Source organism: Primulina huaijiensis, unplaced genomic scaffold (genome assembly GCF_012295235.1).
Source record: "Primulina huaijiensis isolate GDHJ02 unplaced genomic scaffold, ASM1229523v2 scaffold41879, whole genome shotgun sequence".
NCBI lineage: Eukaryota > Viridiplantae > Streptophyta > Magnoliopsida > Lamiales > Gesneriaceae > Primulina > Primulina huaijiensis.
The window spans coordinates 1-24,049 of NW_027360010.1; the positions used below are offsets into that span (position 1 = coordinate 1).

The 24,049-nt window shown below is 33.6% G+C and overlaps 3 protein-coding genes across 6 annotated transcripts; 1 reads left to right on the top strand and 2 right to left on the bottom strand.

Moving 5' to 3' along the window:
* Window positions 1–2,275: 2,275 nt before the first annotated feature.
* LOC140969475 (protein PIN-LIKES 3-like) lies at window positions 2,276–6,597 on the top strand. Of its 4 annotated transcripts, none has more exons than XM_073430834.1 (11): window positions 2,276–2,397; window positions 2,933–3,144; window positions 3,268–3,347; window positions 3,424–3,548; window positions 4,031–4,152; window positions 4,302–4,502; window positions 5,101–5,193; window positions 5,285–5,385; window positions 5,480–5,532; window positions 5,630–5,815; window positions 6,015–6,597. In XM_073430834.1, the coding sequence occupies exons 2-11, from the start codon at window positions 3,010–3,012 to the stop codon at window positions 6,140–6,142; spliced, it is 1,224 nt and encodes a 407-aa protein (XP_073286935.1). In that variant the 5' UTR covers window positions 2,276–2,397; window positions 2,933–3,009; the 3' UTR covers window positions 6,143–6,597. The 4 variants fall into 4 exon arrangements, with proteins under 4 accessions (XP_073286935.1, XP_073286936.1, XP_073286937.1 ...); XM_073430835.1 differs by having other exon boundaries at window positions 2,281–2,397; window positions 2,936–3,144; XM_073430836.1 differs by lacking the exon at window positions 2,276–2,397 and adding an exon at window positions 2,438–2,744.
* A 485-nt stretch (window positions 6,598–7,082) lies between these two features.
* On the bottom strand, window positions 7,083–13,602 carry LOC140969474 (pyrophosphate--fructose 6-phosphate 1-phosphotransferase subunit alpha-like). The gene is made up of 19 exons (XM_073430832.1): window positions 13,445–13,602; window positions 12,246–12,418; window positions 11,978–12,090; window positions 11,644–11,718; window positions 11,434–11,547; window positions 11,277–11,344; window positions 10,978–11,061; window positions 10,396–10,449; window positions 10,114–10,194; window positions 9,920–10,013; window positions 9,783–9,856; window positions 9,586–9,696; window positions 9,451–9,495; window positions 9,304–9,360; window positions 8,567–8,671; window positions 8,087–8,203; window positions 7,894–7,997; window positions 7,554–7,719; window positions 7,083–7,451 (listed from the first exon to the last, which is right to left on the bottom strand). The coding sequence occupies exons 1-19, from the start codon at window positions 13,532–13,534 to the stop codon at window positions 7,326–7,328; spliced, it is 1,851 nt and encodes a 616-aa protein (XP_073286933.1). The 5' UTR covers window positions 13,535–13,602; the 3' UTR covers window positions 7,083–7,325.
* A 7,514-nt stretch (window positions 13,603–21,116) lies between these two features.
* LOC140969477 (uncharacterized) lies at window positions 21,117–23,342 on the bottom strand. Its single transcript, XM_073430839.1, has 3 exons — window positions 22,721–23,342; window positions 22,183–22,406; window positions 21,117–21,630 (listed from the first exon to the last, which is right to left on the bottom strand). The coding sequence occupies exons 1-3, from the start codon at window positions 23,242–23,244 to the stop codon at window positions 21,329–21,331; spliced, it is 1,050 nt and encodes a 349-aa protein (XP_073286940.1). The 5' UTR covers window positions 23,245–23,342; the 3' UTR covers window positions 21,117–21,328.
* Between the last annotated feature and the right edge of the window lie 707 nt (window positions 23,343–24,049).

Genomic DNA, 24,049 nt, shown 5'->3' on the forward strand with positions numbered 1-24,049 from the left:
GTCGACCACCAATTGGTCATTAATTGGTCGACCAAATTGTTGGTCCTACCCAATTTGGGTAAACCCAAAACTTGAGAAGTTTTTTTTTGCACAATTTTATAATTTTTATTATTAATGTTATAAATATTGTTTTGTGGTAAATTAGTTTTGTNTCGACCACCAATTGGTCATTAATTGGTCGACCAAATTGTTGGTCTACCCAATTTGGGTAAACCCAAAACTTGAGAAGTTTTTTCTGCACAATTTTATAATTTTTATTATCAATGTTATAAATATTGTTTTGTGGTAAATTAGTTTTGTATAGTTCGTTATAAATTTTTTAATTTTATTAATATTTATTTTATTACAAATTAGTTATTCAAAAATAATCGTTATAAACTTTCTAGTTTTATATTTCAATAAAAATATAATACTAAATAATAGATGAAAGTAATTAAAGTGGTTAAATGATTTCATTTAAATGAAAATAAAATATTAATTAAAGTGACAGTGAGACCTATAAATATTTGGTTAGTATGATATTTGATTGTGAAATATGAGATATTTGAATAGAGAAATATTTGATTGATGATGTGGATTATGAGGTCCACAAATATTTGAAGAAAATATCCTTCTTATTGTGGATGCCCTTAGAATATAAAAACAATCGAATCGGAGATCAAATAAGCTCGAGGGACATGTATATATTTTTGTTAAATAAAGATCGAGTTCGGCTCGATTATAAGCGAGTCAAACTCAAACATTCAAGAGTTCGTTTCGAATCTACTCGACTCGACTCAATTACATCCTTAAGTATATGTCATTTTTAAAATTCCGTCTAAACAAATAAAATAAAAAAGAAAAATAAAGATGAATAGATATCATGTACGATAATCTCATAAATCGATCCAATCATATATATATAATCAAAAATAAAAATTTTAAAATAAAAAATAATATATTTTCACGTACACATATCCGAACGCATATCTGCCCGACAAAAACGCCCCTTGATGTAGTACTAAAATTATATTCTATCTCAGAAAACATAAACGAGACAATATAAAAAGATTCTGAGTTTTCGTGGACAAAGATACAAAGGAGTAACGTGTTGAAATGATAGAAGACGACATGATGTTTGGTGGAAAGTAACCTAAGCTAAAAAAAATCTCAACTATTGATGGTAAAATTTGACATGTTAGTATTTAGATAGATGGATTTCAAATTTATAGCTGATGTGATATATAATCAAATATATTTTTGTTTTTTCGAGAAATAAGATCATAAAGATTAAATTCACCATTTATATATTTATATAATATTTCATGTTAATTAAGACTGATTTCAAGTTCACACAGTCATGAGCTCATTTTAAATTCGTTATACTTTGTATTACTAATGTGCAAATAAATAAAATGTGGATTTAAGATTTAATTTATTTTCATTGTAATCAATAAAATTATAATCGAAATACATTGATTTCAAATCCATCCGTCCAAACGCGGGAAATTTAAAAGATAACAGCCAAACTAAGATATCAATTCAAACTTTTTAACAAAGAAATAGCAATTGGCAAAAGAAATTTGAATACCTTCACGTACGTCATATTTAGGAACGGTGCATGCGTTTACGTGTATGTTTTGATTCCTAACTGCGTAATTTGTGTGCACGCTACAATCCAATCTGATGCATGCATGTATGAATTCGTTCGTTTCCCATGAATCAATATTTGTCTTTTTCTTTTTCCTGGTAATTAAAAAATAAATAAAAATTCGTTCTTTCTCATCTTTTTTTTCTCCTGACTTTCATAGAATTTCTCACAAATAAATACAAAGAAAGTGTGTGTATATATATATATATATATATATATTATTAAAGTTGAGGACATGACAGAAATCGTCAAGGACACCAAAATATGTGTATCCATTTTTTTCCCACCATTATGGACAAATTCACCAAAATTATTTTCTATCAAAATTGCAGTGTAATCCCTTTTTATTTTTTATAATTACATTTTGATTCTCAATTAAATATAAGTCAAATAAATTATAAAAAAAATATGGTACAAAACAGGTGCATCGGTATAATAAATATGACAAAAACTTATGTAAGACGGTCTCACGGGTCGTATTTTGTGAGACGGATCTCTTATTTGGGTCATCCTTGAAAAAGTATTACTTTTTATGCTAAGAGTATTACTTTTTATTGTGAATATAGATAGGATTGATCTATTTAAAAAAAAAGATGCATGAGACCGTGTCAGGAATAGTTATTCAATAAATAGTAACCCCACCATGCAGAGCAGATTGTTCCCCGTCACTTTCTAACTGTAGAGAATTTTATTTGGCAGCATCCGTAAAATTTTACAGAAGCTTGCTAGCACGTTGAGCCGATTCATCTTCGATAGATTCTTGGCTGGTAATTGATTCTATAATGCATGATAATTATTCTATTCCGTGTGAAAATGTGTTGATTATCGAAGGGTCCATTCATTAATTCTGCAGATTTCTCTCTTCGTTTTTCCACCTTTTTGGGTGTTACAACGCGTTTCTTGATTCAAAAATTGTAATTTTTCTGCGTGATGTTTGATTTCCATCGCTGGGCAATAATTGTGTACGGGCCCAAGAAAAAAGGGAAAAATAAAAGAAAGAAAAAGAGAAGGAATTCGAGGAAATCAGAGCAGAACGTGATGCACTAGAATTTGCAAAAGTTGAAAAGGAAAGGCCTTTTGGTGTCTTCCTGTTGTTTAATTGATAATGGAAATTGTGAATTCTAAGTATAAAGTCTGTGTTGTGATCGGAAACATCGATTCTTAAAAATGCGTGTGTGTGTGTGTTTGTGTGTGTGTATAAGTTTGTCTTTTAGAAACAGTGCAAGTAAATTCTCTGTAAATGTTCTTGATTGAAATTCAAGAATCATCCGTGCATGTACTGAGTTGCTGGCATTAAAACAGCAGGTCACATTTGATTCTTGAAGTTCAATTAATCAAACATCATTTCTTGGAGGATCCGAGATTGTGTGATTTTCAAAATGGGCCTTTTGGATCTCTTCATTGCCTCATCGATTCCTGTGATGAAAGTGCTCTTGGTGACTGGACTGGGATCATATCTTGCTTCAGACAGTGGTAACATTCTTGGAGATGATGCAAGGAAGCATATGAACAATGTAAGCATTTGATCTTCGTCTTGAATGTTTAAGCCCAGCCTTCACTTATCTTCTATTATGATATATCCATGAAACATTATTCATAAGATTCTTTGAAATAATTTCAGTGTCTTTTGTGGACAGGTTGTTTTCTATGTATTCAATCCGGCACTCGTCTACAGCAACTTAGCCAAAACGATAACATATGAAAGCATGGTTAAGCTGTAAGCAGCAATCTTGCTCTATCCTTTTACTTCCATGCTTTATCGATTTCGAATATAAGTCTGGCTGATTTTGCAGGTGGTTCATGCCTTTTAATATTCTTTTCACGTTCATTATTGGTTCGGTCCTAGGATGGGCCGTCATTAAAGTTACGAGAGCTCCTATTCATCTCCGAGGACTTGTTATAGGTTGCTGTGCTGCAGGTACTTGTAATGAGCTTTAAATAAATAGTCGCCCCCGCCGAGGTAAACTTTTCTGTAGTTGAGTATACTTTTTGCATATGATCCCCCTAAGTTGATTTCCAGGCTCAGCCACAGCATAAATAGGCACCAGTTGTAGTAACTAGCAACATTACTGAAGTTTAATGTTTTCTTTTTGCAAGTCACTGATGTTTCGTTCATTCTGTTAAATGATACACTGATTAATGGTTACTAGATAACAAAAGGCATTGAGTTACATTGTTCATGCATAATGCATTCAGAAAGCATCCTTTAAAAATTATTTTTACTATGTTTCCGATGAATTAAAGGAACCGATTGGATCATAGTTTTCATGTGAGCCGAAATCGGCTCTAGAGGTATCTGATAAGGGCGAAAAGAAGAAGAAACCAATTGAGGCTCGCATTTCTGTTATATTGAATAATTTAAACCGGAACCTGATATATTCACTATATTTGTATGATCAGGGAACTTGGGGAACCTGCTTCTCATCATAATTCCAGCAGTTTGTAAAGAGAAGGGAAGCCCATTCGGAAGTCCTGATGTTTGCCATACATATGGAATGGCTTATGCTTCTCTTTCGATGGCCGTAAGTTTTCAGCTAACGACGCTTGCTTGTTAGGAAACATGAACAATCATTATTGATAATATGTCAACAATGATCCTTAAAGGTCATAAATTCCGTAAAGTTAGTTTTGAAATTGTATTATGTTTCTTCTTATTCTTCTTCCTGTTTAGATTGGGGCAATTTATCTGTGGTCTTACGTGTACAACATCGTCCGGGTATCATCAAGTAAGAGCTCGATGGAAGTTGAAATAAGTAACTCTCCAAAAACAAGCTCGTCGTCATCTGGAGAGACATGGACCGAACCTTTACTTTCATCAGATGAAACTGGATTGACTTTGCCACTAGATCGATTTGAAAATAAAATGCCTCAGGTAATCGTTCACTGTTTCTTTGAATCTTCATAACTTCAGAAGGAGCAAGTATTAAATGCCGTTGAAATCATGGAAAATGTTGAAATTTTATGTTCAATGTTAGTATCATCCATGTCATCTCTATATATTCAAGCAAATCAACTAAGTGATACGTTTTAGTGCTGGACTTTTGTGCTTGTAACTCTTCTGAAGGTCATTAATAGACCCCATATGCATTTTCTTTTTAAGTATATAAGACTTTAATGGAAGAAATGTGGATAGGGAAAAAAGGTAGAATGAAAAAGAATCCACTGCAAAATTGGAAGAGAATCCCAAGGACTCATGGCATGTCGAAGTTGCACAATATCCCTTTCCCGCAACAGATTAGCAGATTCATAAATCATATTATTGTTTATACAACATTAAACACGAATGACACCGACTAATGTAATACCAAATCATACCATTAATGTCGGCCTTTGATTCAAAATGCAGCTAAGAGAGCAGCTTGCTACCGCTTTGTATTTGCAAGATAACTGTGGCATGCCCTGTTTCAATAAAAAAAACCTTTAAGAAGACTTAGAATATTAAGGTTTTGATATCTGAAGGTCAATTGCAGGTAGGAGTTTCAAATAAAATAAAGCGTCGGTTAGAAAAGTTCTTTAAAAAGATGAACCTCAAGAGGTTGCTCGCTCCATCAACAACTGGAGCAGTATGTTTCTTTCTTTCCTTGATATGCATTATGGAACTCATTTGTATGTAACTTATTTATGTGATAGCATTTGTCTTCTAATTTTGTACAGATTGTTGGATTTATAGTTGGACTTGTACCTCAAATTAGAAACTTTCTGATTGGTGATACGGCTCCTCTCCGTGTGTTCCAAGATACTGCTCTTTTGCTGGGGTATAGAAGCTGTGTTATATATACTTGATAACTGTTTTCTGTCCCTTTTTCATAAGCTTATTGTGTATACTCTTTGGTCGGTCCTAAAATGCAGGGATGGAGCCATTCCAGCAGTTACACTGATCATGGGAGGAAACCTTTTAAAGGGTATGTCATATGTATGATAATCATCGAAAGTCGATAATTTCTTGATCCTGTCTGGAAATTTTCTTTGCTGAAGACTGACTCATGGTTCTTCTATCAGGCTTAAAAGGTTCAGGAATTGAGAAATCTGTTATTTTCAGCATTATTGTTGTTCGATATGCTGTGATGCCTCTGATAGGCATTGGTGTTGTTAAAGGGGCAGTTCGATTCGGTTTAGTTCATGATGATCTATTGTATCAGTTCGTTCTCTTGCTGCAGTTTGCTCTCCCTCCTGCAATGAACATAGGTACATCAAATCTTCAAGCATTCCCTTTCTCATTTTCGTTGTGGTGTATAACTAAAGTCACCACTTCCCTATAACCACGGGCACACACAAACTTACACAAAAGAGACTATTAAAAACCTCATATCTTTCTTATATTTACAAAAACAATCGACTCAAATTGTTAAAAGAGTGGCTTGATTATCGATTTTCACGGCCTCAGGTACCATAACCCAGTTATTTGGGTCTGGAGAGACAGAATGCTCAGTCATTATGTTATGGTGTTATTTGTTGGCTTCTGTCGCGTTAACTTTTTGGTCAACGTTCTTCTTGTGGCTACTGATTCAGTAAATCACACCTCGTCTTTTTGGGTTTACATGCATTGTTCTGTTACCGAAGCATCGGTAGTTCGTGCATGATGGATGGTTCGGGCTGGTGAATGGAATAGTAATCGGCAAGAGTGGCACAAGCGCCAACCAAATGAAGCATTTGGGGTGATTTTGTCAACCATTACAACCTATAATAACGAAATAATAAGCATATCTTCTCGGGGCTCAAATTCATCGTTGAAGGCCGTAGCTGGAGTGACGCAATGGCAACAATATTAATTACAGTTGTAGGAGCTAGAGTATTAATTACCATGTTGGCATATTTTATGTAGAATTTTAGTAGGAATTCTAATATCACGACGGCATAAATATCCTTCTTCAATTACAGAAATTAGTGACTCTTCATGTTTTTTGTGGAGACCAAAGCCTTGGTGCATGTTCAAATTTAGTACCAAATACACCAAAACTATTACTTCAGCTAGTTTCTATTAGAATAATAGTAATAATTCCTTAATGGAAACTGGAGTAGATATATATTGCTTCACACCGTGCTACCAGTTCATTTACACAGACCATTACTTTGAGATCTCAAAATCTATGAACAGCAACATTTTAAAGCTCTCTTTTTTTATTTATCACTAAAATCTTTCAAGTTGTATTTGGATGGAAAGAAATTTACATCTCAAATTCAACGTGTCCATTTGGCTCAAAAGTAGCATTAAAGATTTGAAATATCATATATTATTCAATTATATTTTTTCCTACAATTTCAAATCAACTCCTCAATATAATCATTTGAAGTTTGATTGATTTGAAATCCTCCCCAAGATCTAAATCATTACATCCAAACAGAACATCAAATTATTTTGTTCTCATATACATTTATAAATCTAGAAGAAGGGTTTAGGTTCAAATGCACAGAACATCGAAACTAGCCTGAAGCAGAACAAGTTCTGAACGAGTTAAAGAGGACAAAGTCCAAACTTTCCCATTAGCCGCAAAAGAAATTCCTCGCTTTATTTTTCAATCTTACACAACGCAACAGAAGAAACTGAAACATAAAATCAAAACTGTGTTTGTTACCGTCGTCTTATACGTCTAAAACCTGCATAAAAACTTCACTGAGACGGGGAAAAAAAGAATAGAGGGGGTGAAGGAGAGGTGGTGTTGCGGTAGCAGGAGAAATATCTTAGAATTAAAGATCTTTAGAAGGGAGTATTCCCACTTGAAGGAGAGGACATCACAGAAAGAATGTCAGTCACGGAAGCCATTGCACTCAAAGCAGCTTTAAGAACATCTTGAGAACATCCAGGTTTCACTATCGAACGAACCTGGAACATAGCAGGGGGGAAAATCAAACCAAAGTTCAAGAATTGATATTGAATTAAAGGATTCAATTTGAGCTCAATGACTATGCTGGGGTAGTGCAGGACCTTGTCAAGGTATTCCTGCAATTTCTTGATGCGACCCATGTAATCCTGATCTTCAACACAAAGGGTTACAGCCTTTGCATCGGCCCCAGGGCCGTCAAATTGGAGGGGTCCTGGGTTTCTATATACGTCATCCATTAAAAACTTGGTTGCATTTTGTCTCAACAACCTGGCAAGTACAACAAACAACGATAAACAGCAAAGCACCACTAAGTTACCAACCATACAGAAAAATGAACAAAAATTAATTGAATAATAAAATCAAAATAGATAATTCAAATTAATTATTTTCGAATCTAGCTTAACCAAGCATGAAGTAAATTGTCACAAAAATATGACATACTCATAGGCCTTTCCCTTCAAATCAACAGTGGCAGGATGTAGAGCTGGTTTTCCAAGGGTTGAAGCCCCATGACCACGACCATAACGCTTAACAGTCATCATAGCCTGCGGACAAGTAAAAAAACCAGGTGGAAGTAAATTTATTATTGGATAATGGTTGTGTGTATAACTCAAAGAAGAAATAGGAAACCTACAGTTATAGGAGCAGCACCGCAACGCCACTTGTTTACGGGATTTTTCAAATTTGTTACGGTGGCCATATAACCATTCAATCCAGATGCGAGTATGTGGTAGCAAATATGACCAAGCACCTGTAATAACATTATTTTAATGTTCAGTTTCTCAACTTTTTGGCTGCAAAATACAAAAACTTGATTGGAAGAGAAAATGAGAGGTGAAACCAACAGAAAAGGAATCCATCCTGACATTTCTATCCTCCCCAAAATTATCTCTAGAATTAAATCAAAAGTCTGCACTACATAACAAATTTCAAGACTCGAAAGTAGGTAAAGAGACATGCAATCACCATATCAGACAGGAAGGTGGCAGTGGCGTAATCCAAGAACTGCCCTGGTTTTTGCCACTAATACTACTACCATTTTCATGACTTAGCTTTACGTCTACTATTTATAAAACATAAGGATATAGTTAAATTTATTTCACTGAATACTTACATAGGCATAGTCACAATCAAATTTTGATGGTAAAGAACCTCGAGCTTGATAACCGAAGAAATGGCATATACCATTGAACTTCTTTCCCTTGTAAGTTCCTTCTTTCTGTACAGACAAAATGACAGGCATAAAAAAAATTAATCTGCTAGGTAGGATATTCTGGAATAAACAAGCCCATTATATCTACAAACAAGTGAAATAGTACATAATTAACTATATTACTTTCTCAGGTAGAAAAGGATTAATCACGATTTAAGTGTCAGGATGTCTCATTTTGGAAACAATGATTTTACGCAACAAGAAAAAAAATGTCAAGTGAGAAGGAAATCCCAAACTAATTTCCATATTTACAAGAGACTATAAGAAAGAGTTCTAGCCTGAGTGTGGAATACAATTCATGCAGCCAAATCCTTTTCATATAAGAATAACATAAGACCCTGAGACAGTTCAGTATTGTAGAAAAGCAGGTGTAAACATTCTAAACATAGACATTAAGCTGTATACAAATGTACAAAATGTGAGAAAATTACAACAGCCAAAATCACAAGGTTTGTTCCTAAACATACACAAATTCTACATTCATGAGTCTGACGAACATTTAATTTGGTGATGAAATTATAATAGCATGAAGAAATAATAAAAATATGTAGAGACAGCTGCCCAAGACTGATAATTCATCCAGCAATTATTAAGAACTAAATCATAACAAAAAATTGAGGAATGCAGAGACAATTTACCAATCGCTTGTTCATTTCTTCTTCAACCAGATGAGCCAGCAGCTTTTCTGTCTCGATCTATCAACATAAGATAACAGTATTAATTAAAACCAAATAAATTTGTGGATATCACCTTGCAAAGAAATAAAATGAGCAGGTTCAATTCACCTGAGATAGTTGAGCAGAGTCATCTGATTCGGGATGGAGAAGAAGCTATTACATGATATAAACATCAGTATAAGTAAGATGATGAAAATTTAATAAGCTGCAAAAATCAATTACACAAAGAAAATGAAGAGGTACCTGTTTCCTTATAAAAGGTGGCAAGAATTCAAACAAAGCAGAAGCCCATGGTGACAGTTGAGCAAAAATATTATCAGTAGAGACACCTTGCTTGAGCAAACCATGAATTTCCTGGGAGATGCAATATTTTGATGCAGATTCAGGATCAGGGAGTAGAAGAAGAATATCATAATAATAAATTAATCAACTTTCCTGACCTGCAATAGAGCATAAACCTCTGGAATGCTTTCTATTAGCCCCTCCGGCAACAGTATAACACCATGGAATTTATCTGAAACAAGAACCAGTTAGCAGGCAATGTGAACTGATCGTTATGATGCCTAATGAATGCTACCTTGTTCACCCCTGGTTTGAACTGCATCACATATTTGTTTTGTAATATCAAAAAGTGTAAGCTTTGATGCAGCCACCTCTTCACCGAGAATAATCTGAAAGAATGATCAAAGCCCTATGATGTAATCATGAAGAAAATTGAACGCATTGCTCTTACAAAAATTTCAATCAACATAACAATAAATCAATACAAACCATATTGGGATGGGATTGGAGGGTGCATTCCAAGGCAACATGCGATGCTTTCCGCCCCATTAGCCGAATAAAATAATAATACTGCAAATAAACAGAGTGGGAACAATAAAGAAGGAAAATAAGAAGTAAAAAGTAAAACAATTTTAATAAGAAAATCCTTGAAAGAAAACTGAGTGAAATATTCGAAAATTTTCTTTTTTCATAGGTAAAAGAAAGAATATTCCATAGACCTTCCTGATAGAAACCCAAAAACGGATGCAGGATATGAAATGAATCATTTACCTTCTCTGCAGAGAGGGCATCAGTGCAGACATTGCTTATCAGCTGTGAATTAACCTGTAATCAGAGAACACATTTAAAGGTCATTCAAAATTTCTTATATGAAGAAAAAAAATTCAAAGATAAGAGGTACCAATATTATAGAGTATAAAACTATCCATGAAGAGCACAACAGTTGAGATAATGTAAGGAAATTGAAGAAACACTTTTCAGCATACTAATAAGTATGCTTTTAACTTTTAAGAATTGAAATATTTCAAAGATAGAGATTTGACACATATTATAGAGGTATAAAACTATCCATCAAGGTCACAGACAAATAAGATAATGTTAAGGGAACGCATGCCATGTGCAGAGGAGATTGAGTACACGCTTTTCAGCATACTATCAACATTTAACACTTGGTTAAATAGATAAATTGTTCAGATCTACGTATTTTGAGTATCTCTGAAACGATAAGAAAACGTTAAAACAACCATATATGGTACAATCCACAAGCTCGCTTCACAATTAGTTTGCTGAACCACACAACCTTCAGAGAGATACAATAAGCTACACTACATTCGGGGAAGATGAATATAATACCTTACATATTGTGTCAAAGCCCACATTTGTCTCAACAAATTGGTTTTTAAGATCTCCATTTAAGGTGACAGGAATACCGACCACCTGAAGAATTTTATCACACTTATATCAGAAATGCTTAAGAAAAATAAAAAAGCAGGTGAAAGGAACACAGTATAAGATTTATAGAAACATGCATGCACCCGAAACATCACATTAGAAGAGCTTCATGACACATAGAAAGGTGGATAAAGCAACTAATTAAATTATAAAACTGGACCAAACAATTATACTGATCAAACAACAATCAAGTGATATACCTTCGTGGGACACTTTCTTTCTGCAAAAGTTTCTGCAAGTTGGGCAGCATCTGTGTTTGATGTCACTCCTTTGAAAGAAAAAAGGGGTTGTGTCAGCAAACCTGTAGTACATATATTCTGGATTGCCATGGAACCTTAAGAGACAACAAATGAATACCTCCAATGATGACAAGACCATCCAACTTCAAAGTTGTGCATGCATTGAGTGCTGCATTGACTTGCTCAGTAGTTCTAATTTGATCTTTCGTCCGTCCCAGCAAGTCATAACCACCTTCGAAGGGTAAAAAAGAAAAAAACAAATTATGATAATTTATTCCAATAATAAAATAATGCGAGAAGATATTTTTTGCCTATAACCCTCACATACCCTGATTTTTGTAAGTTGCAAGAATATCATCGGTGACCTCTAAAGTTTTCTGAGCAAACAAACCTTCAGAACCACCTGATAAAACACAAAAATGGTTCCAACATGAATAAGCTGAAAAAACAAATTGCATCATGAGACAAGAAGGAAACATAGAATAGCTACTTGAATGATTCAGCAATTCATACAATATAAAAAATCACTTTCTCATCAAAACTAAGAAAATTTAAGTTGATAGAGATTAATACATCATAGAGACAAAAGGCATAGAATTCCATTCCTAAAAGTTTTAGATGGGGAGCAACATCGGTCTAAGGGAAGAAACGAAGCTCCTTACCTAAAAAACCAAGCAAAGTACTTTTGGGGTTATGAACTTTTAGAGCATCAAGAAGACCCCAAATAACATTATGTCCTCCGGGAGATTGTCTACCACAGAAAACCACTCCAACCCTGAAAAAAAGGTACAAAAAATTAGCTCATGGCAATCTTCTCTTAGCTGAAGCAGATGGAGGCCCGCTATGGATAACTTTGAATGAATTAAAACATGACAAGCACAGGAAAAAATTAATTAACAGGAAAGCACCACCAATTCCAATGCAGTATACCTGGTAGCGGGATGGTCGGTAATTACTTGAGCAGCAGGGACTGTGGCAGTTGCCCTCAAGAAGTGAGCTATGGGTTGACCGTAAGTGTGAGGAAATGACCTACTAATGGTGTGAGAGCCTGAGGGGTCTGCGGCTGCCGTTGCATCACCAAACTCTACACGCACCGTAGTTCCCTGTTTAAGTCACAATAAGATGATAGATGCTGAAAATTAGGCAATTCAAACGGAAACGATCTACAAATCAGAAAAGTAACAAGCGATATCTGCATAAGGGGATTCAGCAAAAAAACATATATATAAGGACAAAACTACAACTGAACTTTTCTGCATGCAAATAAAACTGATGCAGAAGAATTAATGCAAATAAGCCAGCAACTAGATCGCGCAAGTGGTTTACAAAGAAAATGTACTTTCTATGGGGATCTATAGTTTACACGGAATATGTAGATAGATGAGTCATAGTCTATTGTTAGCATGTTGTATGTCCACATGAAACTGAAGAAAACAGTAAGGTTCAGACTTCAGATTGACATAACTTTGTACATGGGATGTTTGTTAGTGATGTGTGCGTTCTGAAGGTTATGAAACACGCCCACATAAATTCTTAGCCTTGGCACAAAATACTACAAGGCAGACAGAATCAGCACTAAGAAGGCAATAATTTAAACCCTGAACCTAAAATTTCCAAATTATCCAGTAAAATAGACCAGAGAGAAACTCGGAAAGAAGAAAGTTCTCCTTCTGGGATCTACAGTGAATGAACGAAGCATAAACGCTGAGGATTCAAAGATTCTGCATTTTAGTGACTACTATCCTTTTTAAACCAAACACAAAAATAAATTCACGGAACGATGCCGCACAAAATCAAGGACACGCATGGCATCAAAAGGCAGGAACGGAAAAAAAAAAGAAAAGAAAAAACAATTCAGGAGATCCAACTATAGATCTATATCCTCGACGTTAAGATTCGTGAAAACACATTAAAACTCGGACTAGATTCATCCCCAGCGCATGCATAAGTATCTCCGCCAACTCCAAAATCAATCCTCCAAACCGACCAAAAAAAATACAAACTTTTCTGCAAAAATTCCAATCATAAACTAAACAGAAATGTAGCATTTGCAGTGTAAAAATCGGTGATATCTCAACCCCGAAATTTTTATTAAAAAAAAACACAAAACACACAGAAAGAATTAAGACCTGAAGGCAAGGGGGTAGCTCGGGTCGGTACTGAGATCGAAGCTTTTGCAGATCAGAGAGTTCTCTCTCGTTTCCGAAATCTGAATCCATTTGCTCCTCTTTCTTTCTTGCGTCGCAACACTCACTCACCAAACCTACTGATAAAAATGTCACGACAATATTATATCTTATATATATTTTGTTGTGAAAAAAAAAAAATTACGGTAAAAAATAAAAATTTTAAACTCTCAAAATTATCACACTACACATTTTATAATATTTTTTTCTCAACTCAATTGTGATTTTCTTCACAAATGAAAGATCTATTTATAGAAAATCTTTACAAATAATCCAAAAATAAATTACATCATTACCTTCATCATCACACACAAATTTCAATATCCAACACCTAATTTTCAACATTCAATATTCAAATATTCAATATTAAAATATTAATTTTCAACACTCCCCCTTGTGATGATGATCATAATGATTGTCTTCATTACGTGTTTTTATACTGCCTCGTTAAAAACCTTACTAGGAAAAACCCATTGTGATAAAAACTACAGTAAGGGAAAAATAGTACAGTCACGTAAACTCCCCCTCATATTGACACGAACAATTCTTCACAGATTTCGTAGATTGCGCATCCCAATATTATATATGTGCTTTCTGAATATTGTCGTAGGAAGTGCATTTGTGAAGAGATCTGATGAGTTTTTACTTGATTGAATGTGACGAACATCAATATATTTATTCTTCTCACGCTCCTTGGTGAATGCGAAGAACTTAGGAGGAATATGTTTAGTTCTGTCGCTTTTTATGTATCCTTCTTTCATTTGAGCAACACATGCAGCATTATCTTCATATAGTATCACATGCTTCTCGTCAAATGATAATCCGCATGAGATTTGGATATGTTGGGTCATTGATTTTAACCACACACATTCACGGCTTGCTTCATGTAGTGCAATAATCTCGGCATGATTTGATGAAGTTGTTACGAGTGTTTGTTTCTGTGAACGCCAAGAAATTGTTGTGCCTCCACGAGTAAATACATATCCAGTTTGAGAACGTGCCTTGTGTGGATCAGATAANTTTAAAGGATTTGGTTTATCCATATTAAAACGTTTAAGGATCTTTTCTGTATAATTTGTCTGGTGAACAAATATTCCACATTCTTTTTGTTATATTTGTAAATCCAGACAATACTTAGTTTTTCCAAGATCCTTCATTTCAAATTCTTCCTTCAAGTATGAAACAACTTCTTGAATTTCCTTATTCGTTCCAATGATGTTTAAATCGTCAACATATACAGCAATAATTATGCATCCGGATGTTGTTTTCTTAATGAAAACACAAGGGCATATTGAATTATTTACATATAATTTTTTCATCAAGTGATCACTTAGCCGATTATACCACATTCGGCCGGATTACTTTAACCCATATAATGATCTTTGTAATTTCACAGAATAACATTCTCTGGGTTTTGAACTTTGTGCTTCAGGCATCTTAAATCCTTCAGGGATTTTCATATATATATTACTATCAAGTGATCCATATAAGTAAGCTGTAACAACATCCATAAGACGCATTTATAAATTTTCAGATACTGCAAGGCTAATCAAATACCGAAACGTAATTGCATCCATTACGGGAGAATACGTTTCTTCATAATCAATTCCAGGCCTTTGAGAAAAACTTTGTGCAACAAGTCGAGCTTTATATCTTACTATTTCATTTTTCTCATTTCGTTTTCGAATAAAAACCCATTTGTATCCAACAGGTTTTACACCTTCAGGTGTAAGGACTATAGGTCCAAAAACATTACGTTTATTTAGCGAATCCAATTCAACCTGGATGACATCTTTCCATTTTATCCAATCCTGTCGATTTTTACATTCACCAAAAGATTTTGGTTCATGATCTTCATTATCATTTATGATGTCGATTGCCACATTATAAGAAAATATATCATCAATTTCTTCTATATCTTTTCGGTTCCATATTTTTCCAGTATTAATATAATTGATAGAGATTTCATGATTCTCGTCAGTTTGTGGTTCTGACAAAACATTTTCATCATCATGTGTTTCTTCAGGAACATCATTCTCTATTTTGTGATCATTATGTGTTTCTTCAGGAACATCATTCTCTATTTTGTGATCATTGTGTTTCTCTATGAATTTTCTTTTTCGAGGATTTTTATCCTTGGAACCAACTGGCCTTCCACGCTTCAGGCGTTTAATGACATCATGACTATCTTCAATTTGTTTCTTCGGAATTTCAATTCGAGCAGGGGCATTTGCAGCATGTATATATGATTTAGTTACCCCTTTTGTGTCTGCAAATGCATCTGGTATTTGATTTGCTATTCTTTGCAAGTGCACAATTTGCTGTACATCTTTTTCACATTGTTTTGTTCTTGGATCCAGATGTAACAATGATGATACATACCATGTAATTTCTTTTTCGGTATGTTTCTGTTCTCCCCCTAACATTGGGAAGATTTCCTCATTAAAATGACAATCAGCAAAACGTGCTGTGAACACGTCGCCTGTCTGTGGTTCAAGATATCGAATGATCGATGGACTATCATAACCAATATAAATTCCAATCTTTCTTTGAGGTCCCATTTTCTTTCGTTGAGGTGGTGCAATAGGCACATACACCATACATCCAAAAATTCTCAGATGAGAAATGTCTGGTTCTTTACCAAATGCAAGCTGCAATGGGGAGTATTTATGATATGCACTTGGTCTGATGCGAATTAATGAAGCAGCATGTAAAATTGCATGTCCCCATATAGAAATAGGGAGCTTTGTTTTCATAATCATTGGTCTAGCAATCATTTGCAGACGTTTAATCAATGATTCAGCCAATCCATTTTGAGTATGTACATGAGCAACAGGATGCTCAACAATGATTCCCATAGACATACAATAATCATTGAAAGTATGAGAAATAAATTCACCAGCATTATCAAGTCTAATTTTCTTGATTTTATAATTGAGAAATTGATTCCTCAATTTTATTATTTGAGCAAGTAATCTTGCAAATGAAATATTTCGAGTTGATAATAAACATACATGTGACCATCTGCTGGAGGCATCAATACCATAAAGTATCTGAATGGTCCACATGGTGGATGAACTGGTCCACAAATATCACCCTGAATACGTTCAAGAAACATTGGTGATTCAGTTTGGATTTTGGTTGGTGATGGTCTTATAATAAGTTTTCCAAGAGAACATGCTTTACATTGAAACTTATTATTCTGAAAGATCTTCTGGTCTTTCAGCGGATGACCATGTGTATTTTCTCTAATTCTTCACATCATTGTTGAACCAGGATGTCCTAATCGATCATGTCAATTGGTTAATATTGAAGAATTATCAACTACCATGTTTGATTCAATGAGACTTATATGTGTATAATGCAATTGTAATTTTCTTCACAAATGAGAGATCTATTTATAGAAAATCTTTACAAATAATCCAAAAATAAATTACATCATTACCTTCATCATCACACACAAATTTCAATATTCAACACCTAATTTTACCTAATTTTCAACATTCAAATATTCAACATTCAATATTCAAATATTCAATATTAAAATATTAATTTTCAACATATTTGCTTTAATCGATGCTTAATCCACAATTTATTTATCACAAAACTCTGTTACGATGGTTTCACGGATCAATTTTGTAGGTCGAATCTCTTATTTGAGTCATCCATAAAAAATAATATTTTTTATGCTAAGAGTATTATTTTTTATTGTGAATATCGATATCGTCTCACAGATAAAGATTCGTGAGACCGTCTCAGATACCTACTATTTATTTATTATTAACATTTATTATTACACACAGTTTTTTAATTTTATAAGACATTTATCCGATTCAACTTATTAAAAAATTATTATGTCAAAATTATTTTTTTTAAATATTAATTAAATAAACACATCTTACCGATATAGTTTTATACGATCGTGTAAAGGTCTTATTATATTATTATAATAATCATGATAAATCACAAGATATAGTAATGTGTTTTTAGCAATCATATGGACTAGCTATTTGGCACACGCGGTGCGTGTGTACGGTTTTTTTTATAATTATCGAGAGCTTAAAGTGAAATTTGACAAATTATCGAGGGACTAAAGTGCTATTTGAATAGTTGTAATTTAAAAAAAAATAAAAAAAAATGTTTTTTGTAATTTTAAAAAAATAAAAACAAAAATGTAATTGTGATATAAAATAAGGGCAAAATCGGGAAATCAAAAAACAGACCAATTTGTTTTGTCTCTGTTAGAGAGATTCTTAATATGTCTACCAATCGATTAGATTTTGGGAGAGGAATCTATTAGTGCTGTATCTTGTTACTCTTAATGCCATGTGTATATCTATACCTTATAAAAAATTGTTTTGGTCGTTTAAATATTGAATTTATTACATGATTGATTGGTTGAATAATTGTTCGTGTTTGGTAGATCAATCGAAACGTGACCCTTGTGATATTATATGGTTTAAAAGATTGAGATGTATTGTTATCACCAGTTATAGTTTTTGATAAAGTGACTAGCACTTGGTCTTACAATTAATATCATAGTCAAGGTCACGAGTTCGATTTACAATGATTGCAAATATTACAATTATTGAGATATAGATAGTTGTGCACAATAATTGTCTCTAATAAGTACACAATCTAGACGTGATTCTCCACTCATTTGAATTTAATCGACCCACACCTCTCATTTTTCAATCAATCTATGATTTTTCCAAGAAATTCTTATACTACTTTATTAGCTGTTCTCCCTCTAATTTCTATGCGATATGTAAATTATATTGTGCGAGCAAATCAGTTTTACCATAATTTACATGTTTTTCCTCGTGCATTGCGTGAATGTCAAGTTGATTTTTTTTAATAAGTTACTGTTAAAAAAAATTGAAATGAAAAATTGAATATTTTTTAGATTTTTTTTACATAAATTTAATTTTTCATGAAAAAATAAGAGAGTTAAAAAAAGATGAATATTTGCGAGATTCTAAAAATTATACCAAGCCATTATTTTGTCTATGTTATGATTCGAATATTATATATACTAACCGACGAGGTGAGTAGGTCTCCAATAAAACGGTCTCACGGATTTATATCCATTAGACGATCGACTCGGTTCATACCTAAAATGAAAAATAGTATTCATTTATACAATTAATCAAATACATTTTACTAAAATGTTTAGGTTTGTTCAAAATTATATATGACTCCAAACAAATTGTTATTCTAAGATGCTGAACTATTATAATATAACAAATAAATAAATAAATAAATAAAGAGATACATCATATATATATATATATATAAACACACATACCAACAAAATAGAAATGGGATCATTCCAACAGAATATGCCAAATTCTTGATAAGATTATATATAATTCTTGATAAGATTGTATATATCTACTAAAGTTTTCAAATATTCTATGGTCGCCGAATCAATTTTTGAAGTATGGGAAAAAAAATTAGCTGCAGTAAATTAAATATCATTCAATGACTTTTACAATTTTTAAAAAAATCAGAAAATTAAAACAATAAAATAAATAAATAATTTTATTATATGCTTAGAAAAGCACAATATCTTTTGTAAAAAAAAAAAGCAAAATATTTTCATTCTTTTTTCTTTTTGAGGATCAAAATATGTCCATTCTAAGTTCGACAAATGGACCACACAACATCGGAAAAAGAATATTTTTATTTTTCATTTTTAACGATTATTATTTTACATTAGAAGTCGTATCAATCGCACGGTTGGCTTTCTTTTCTTTTTTGCATTTATCGATATGAAATAAATATTATTAGAAGTTCATATTGAATTTTATCAATGGATTTATATACTGTTTAATTACAAAATATCACAACTTCTTTCTTTCTTTTATTTATTATTATATTTTCATTTGATGACTAATGTAGGCCTTACCCTTTCGGGTCCTGAAATCACAGCCCCAGTGATAGTCCATGACACCCTAATCACAGCGATGGACTATCACGAGAGCTGTGATTGAAGGACCCGAAAAGAACAGGCTCATGGACCTTACAACTATTTAGTTACAAAAATATTACATCTTCATTTCATTATAATTTCATTTGGTGGATATTAAATTACAAAAATTTCACATTTGTATTTTTTTTATTTTACTATTTTTTTCCTTTATTTGTTTTTAATTACAAAAAAAGAACTGTACGAACACAACGCTTGCATCGAATATTAGTTTAAATAAAATTGAAGGTTTGACTGCGAAAATAGTAGCACACACACATAAGATTTTGTTTTTGTTTTTTTTTTTAAAAAAATCCAGTAATAAATACCAAACGGATAAGGAATTATTATTAAGGTAATCCACTCCACTAAGTCAAAATATTGATTTTTTTACTTTGAACATTAATGTGGACGAAGAGCCATCTCATGTTGGAAAGAGACACATTCTAATATCCAAACCAAATCAATTTCTACAGATATGAAATTATATAGTAAGCTTTGTTTATTTACCATGATTTTTTTTTAATTATACAGTTTTGATTAAATGTAAATGAATTTTTTTTTCCTTTCTTAAAATCTATTTATTATTTTATTGAATGCTAATTGTGAGGTTTCTTTTGAGTCAAGCGTAACTCATTATCTGGATTTATATCTTTTTTAAGGATAATTTTGGAATGACATTACCATATATATTATATTGTTAAATGTTTTGATTTAATAATTTTGTGCATATCAATATTTGTTTATATATTATAGTTAGTCTATAAAATTTGACATTTGCTCATTGATATTGAAACTTGTCTTCATCAACAAGACAGAGAGAAGGAGAAGGTTAAATAAAGCATTTAAACCTAAATTTTCAAAAATCTAGGCATAAATGTTCAAAAATATTAACGCCCCCTTGCCCTTTATTAGAGGGATTATTCCATCCTACCCTCCAAGGGCCAGAATTTTTCTGGCACAATTTTTTTTTTAAAATTTTTTTTTTCTCATGAAGTGAAATCCCAACCACATATAGGGTGTGGGCACTGCCCCCACACCCAGGATCGAATGAACCTTATTAGAGCCACCAGGTCCTGGCCCTTCACTTGGGACAAGAGTAAAAAAAGAAGGTTTAATCTTAAATTAAAGTTGCACATATGCATTCTCCATTCCTCCCGATTCTTAAGGGAACTGTTGATGTCAGCATTCAGACTACATAAAAACTCCTATTATATCGTCTCACGAATAAATTTGTAAAATAAGCCTTCGTCTTGACTCACAAAAAAGTCAAAAACATTATTTGAATACATATATAGACCGAGTCAACCCATCGTACGTATATAAAACATACTGATCAGACTATTGGCCACGATCCATGTATTCTCCAGATGATGAAAATATGGCAATCCCTTCAAGGTTACCCTTATAAAAATTTTACACGTCTGAGGAATTCATCATACTTCAACTAAGCTGAACTATGAACTAACTTGCGGTGTTCAACAAATGGAATGAAATGTTGCTCGGTCTCCATTGGCACATTTTGGTGAAGGCAGCATGTATCTAACTTCAATAAATAATCAACAGATGGACATGCGCAAAATGCATCCGATGTTTGAGAGCATTCTCAAGGGCAGAAAAACCAGTAGTTCGGACTGTGTCAACTAAAGATAAACACCAGCATTTAACCAAGAGGATAAAAAGTGAAACATGGATTCGAATCACTAAAGCATATTTAAAACCAAAAAGGAGCATACTACTGAAAAACACGGGCCAAAAACATATTTCCTGACGTACCCACACAAGAAGCAGTTATTTGTTAATTTTCTATTACAGCTAAGAAGAAAAAGGTGGGAATAGTGAGGGAGAGGTGGTGGTTAACTAACTAGTGAAAAAGCAGGAATTCTAGGAGTCTTGGATAGAAGGCAACTGCTGGATTCTATGATCCTTAACCGCATCCTTGATCTTGAAGCTTTGCATCTTTTGCTCATCATAAATAAATCAAACGATTGGATTTTACACGGCTCCATCCCCACTTCTCTTGTCATGACGCTTTCCCACTCTTCGTCGCCCACTTCTTCGCGAAGAGCCACTTCCAGATTTGTCAGGAACTGGCTGTCCAGAACTAGAAGGTATATGATGCCCAGGTAACCAAGCAGGGAACCCAACAGCAGGGATTCTGCAGAATTCACCGTTGAGAATTAAACATAACTACCATGATATGAGGGTGGATAAATACAGACATGAAATTTAACAAAGGAGTGATATGAGCAGACAAATGATCAGAGCATAAAAACCCACGATCCAATAAACAGGATGAAAACATAAATATGCACAAAAGCGAACTGATGGTCAAGGGAAACGGGCAGTGCAACCACACCTGGAAAGAAACAGTTTAACATATAACTATGGTTTATTATAAGATCAAACTACGAATCAAATGCATTGGTATTACAGAATGAGCTTGTTCTGATAAGCAAATATGATACAATTCTAGTAGTTCTCTAGGAATCGGAGTAAAGAGTCGCATTTTAAAGAAAGAGGAGAGTAAATATAATTTATTCCCGATTCAGGCAAAGAGCAAGACAAACAGCAAAACATCAATTAATAAATTAACACATAATTAATGGTGCACATAAAACCATAGCATGACATCACCAGAAACTAGTATGCTCTATCAGTATCATAATATAAATAGGAGAATCATAGAGTGGGAATTCAAAGTCCTCACCCAACAAGAGCACAGCAGACTCCTGCTTGTTCCTGGAAGCATCATATGCCTTACTATTGTGCAAGGAAAGCCGTAATGCTTGATTCTCAGCAAGACAGCATTGGAGCAAAGTCCCAAGCCTCTTACATTCTGCTTCATAGTACTTACTCTTCAATTCAAGATCCTTCAGGTACATCTTCTTCCTTTCCCGTGATCTCACTGCCGCATCTCTGTTCCTGATTAGCCTACAATTCACATACACCAAGTTCAGGGATTTCAATACAACAAGTTACACTACAATATACAGAGTGATGGAGCTCGAAAAACAATAGCACTTCCAAGAAAAAGGCTAGAAGAAGCCGAAAAACACAGAGAATACAAGCATGAATCTGTTTCATTCATAATTACGGAACCTACATCGATGTTTGTACAGATAAAAATAACAATAATCACACGGTTCATTAATCAAGCAACAATACACGCAACGATTTTTTTGTTAAATCTAAATCAGAAAAGAAGGAGAGGCAAGCATATTCAGCCCGATAGAGAAAAGTAATACCTTTTGCGTTTTTTGTCAACGGGGTCGTCAGTTTCTCCGTCATCACCACCTTTATCCTCGTTGATCTGCGTATAATTTTTCTCATGGTAGCTATCCTCCTCTCTCTCTTCTTCTCGCGCCTCAACCACCACCGAGTCAGGGCTGGCTAACAAATTGTTTTTCTCATGGGAGCTGTCCTCTCTCTCTTCTTCCGCCACCACCGAGTCAGGGCTGGAGGAAGAATCCTTAGAGAGATTCTCCGACACAAACCAGGACCCATGCGGCGAATCCAAAAACAAGTCCGAGAAAAAATCATCCGTCAAAGCATCGTGGTGTTCTTCCACTGGTTTATCGGAATTGGACTCGTCATTCATAAGGTATTGCTCGATGTCCTCGATCGACAAACAAGAATCCATACTATCTGCAGCTGAGGCGGTGGCGGCCCCCGGGTCATCAAACAAATCGAAACCCAACTCATCTGGGACGTTATCCAACAAATTTTCCCAACCAATCAGCTCATTATCGGTGGCTCCAGTCTCGATCATAGCCGCTGAGCCAGAAGGGAAGAAAAATTACCCAAAATCAATGAATTTAAACATGAATCGAATTGAGAGGGGGGGTGCGTTTTATAGACGGAAGAGCGCGTTTGGGCAATTTCACGGTCGTTTCTACTTGCTTCCTTCTTAAGACGGGGAATTAATCTGGTCCCGTAGATCTCGATAGACTGGACCACATGCTCCGTATTGTATATGATAATTATCTCTCCTCTAAACAACATCACTCAACCAATCAGCATTCAGCATTCACATGATGGGATGGGTTTACTTTAGGGTTAATACTACGCTGTATTACCATTTATTATTATTATTATTAATTATTATTCATATGTAAGTATTTTTTTTATTTTCAAAATCAATTCTATTGTTTTCATTTTAATTTTTAAATACTAAAAGCTAAAAATATAAAAGTTTGCTATTTTTTCTGAAATTACGGTCGAATGGTTTTTTTTATACATTCTATACTATAATATTAAGATATAGTTGTTTTAATAATTATATATATCAATAAAATGCTAAAATTTAATATAAGTCGCTTATAACTCAGTAAATAAAATCTTTATTTTCTAATCACCAAGTTGTATGTTCATTTTCTGTGTCTTTTTTCTCTTTTTTTATTTATTTTTTTAAATTTATATATCAAAATTACAGTATCTATCTCTAACTATTTTTATAATTATTATTTTAATAATACGATCAATATATTTTCTGCTCGCGTGCTACTTGATTTATATCTAAATCATCGAATTTAAGCACAAGCTTAAACATGATAAATTTTATTAAATAAGCTTGA

What these genes read in the sequence shown, in the direction of transcription:
- LOC140969475 (XM_073430834.1), top strand. Translation starts at nt 3,010, where the DNA reads ATGGGCCTTTTGGATCTCTTCATTGCCTCATCGATTCCTGTGATGAAA. An exon ending in GATACTGCTCTTTTGCTGGG is followed by an intron (nt 5,386 to 5,479) that starts GTATAGAAGCTG and finishes CCTAAAATGCAG; the next exon opens with GGATGGAGCCATTCCAGCAG. An exon ending in CCCTCCTGCAATGAACATAG is followed by an intron (nt 5,816 to 6,014) that starts GTACATCAAATC and finishes TCACGGCCTCAG; the next exon opens with GTACCATAACCCAGTTATTT.
- LOC140969477 (XM_073430839.1), bottom strand. Translation starts at nt 23,244, where the DNA reads ATGATCGAGACTGGAGCCACCGATAATGAGCTGATTGGTTGGGAAAAT. An exon ending in GTTGACAAAAAACGCAAAAG is followed by an intron (nt 22,407 to 22,720) that starts GTATTACTTTTC and finishes TGTGAATTGTAG; the next exon opens with GCTAATCAGGAACAGAGATG. An exon ending in GTCTGCTGTGCTCTTGTTGG is followed by an intron (nt 21,631 to 22,182) that starts GTGAGGACTTTG and finishes TGAATTCTGCAG; the next exon opens with AATCCCTGCTGTTGGGTTCC.
- LOC140969474 (XM_073430832.1), bottom strand. Translation starts at nt 13,534, where the DNA reads ATGGATTCAGATTTCGGAAACGAGAGAGAACTCTCTGATCTGCAAAAG. An exon ending in AGCTACCCCCTTGCCTTCAG is followed by an intron (nt 12,419 to 13,444) that starts GTCTTAATTCTT and finishes TGACTTAAACAG; the next exon opens with GGAACTACGGTGCGTGTAGA. An exon ending in CACCTTTTATAAGGAAACAG is followed by an intron (nt 9,496 to 9,585) that starts GTACCTCTTCAT and finishes ATCATGTAATAG; the next exon opens with CTTCTTCTCCATCCCGAATC.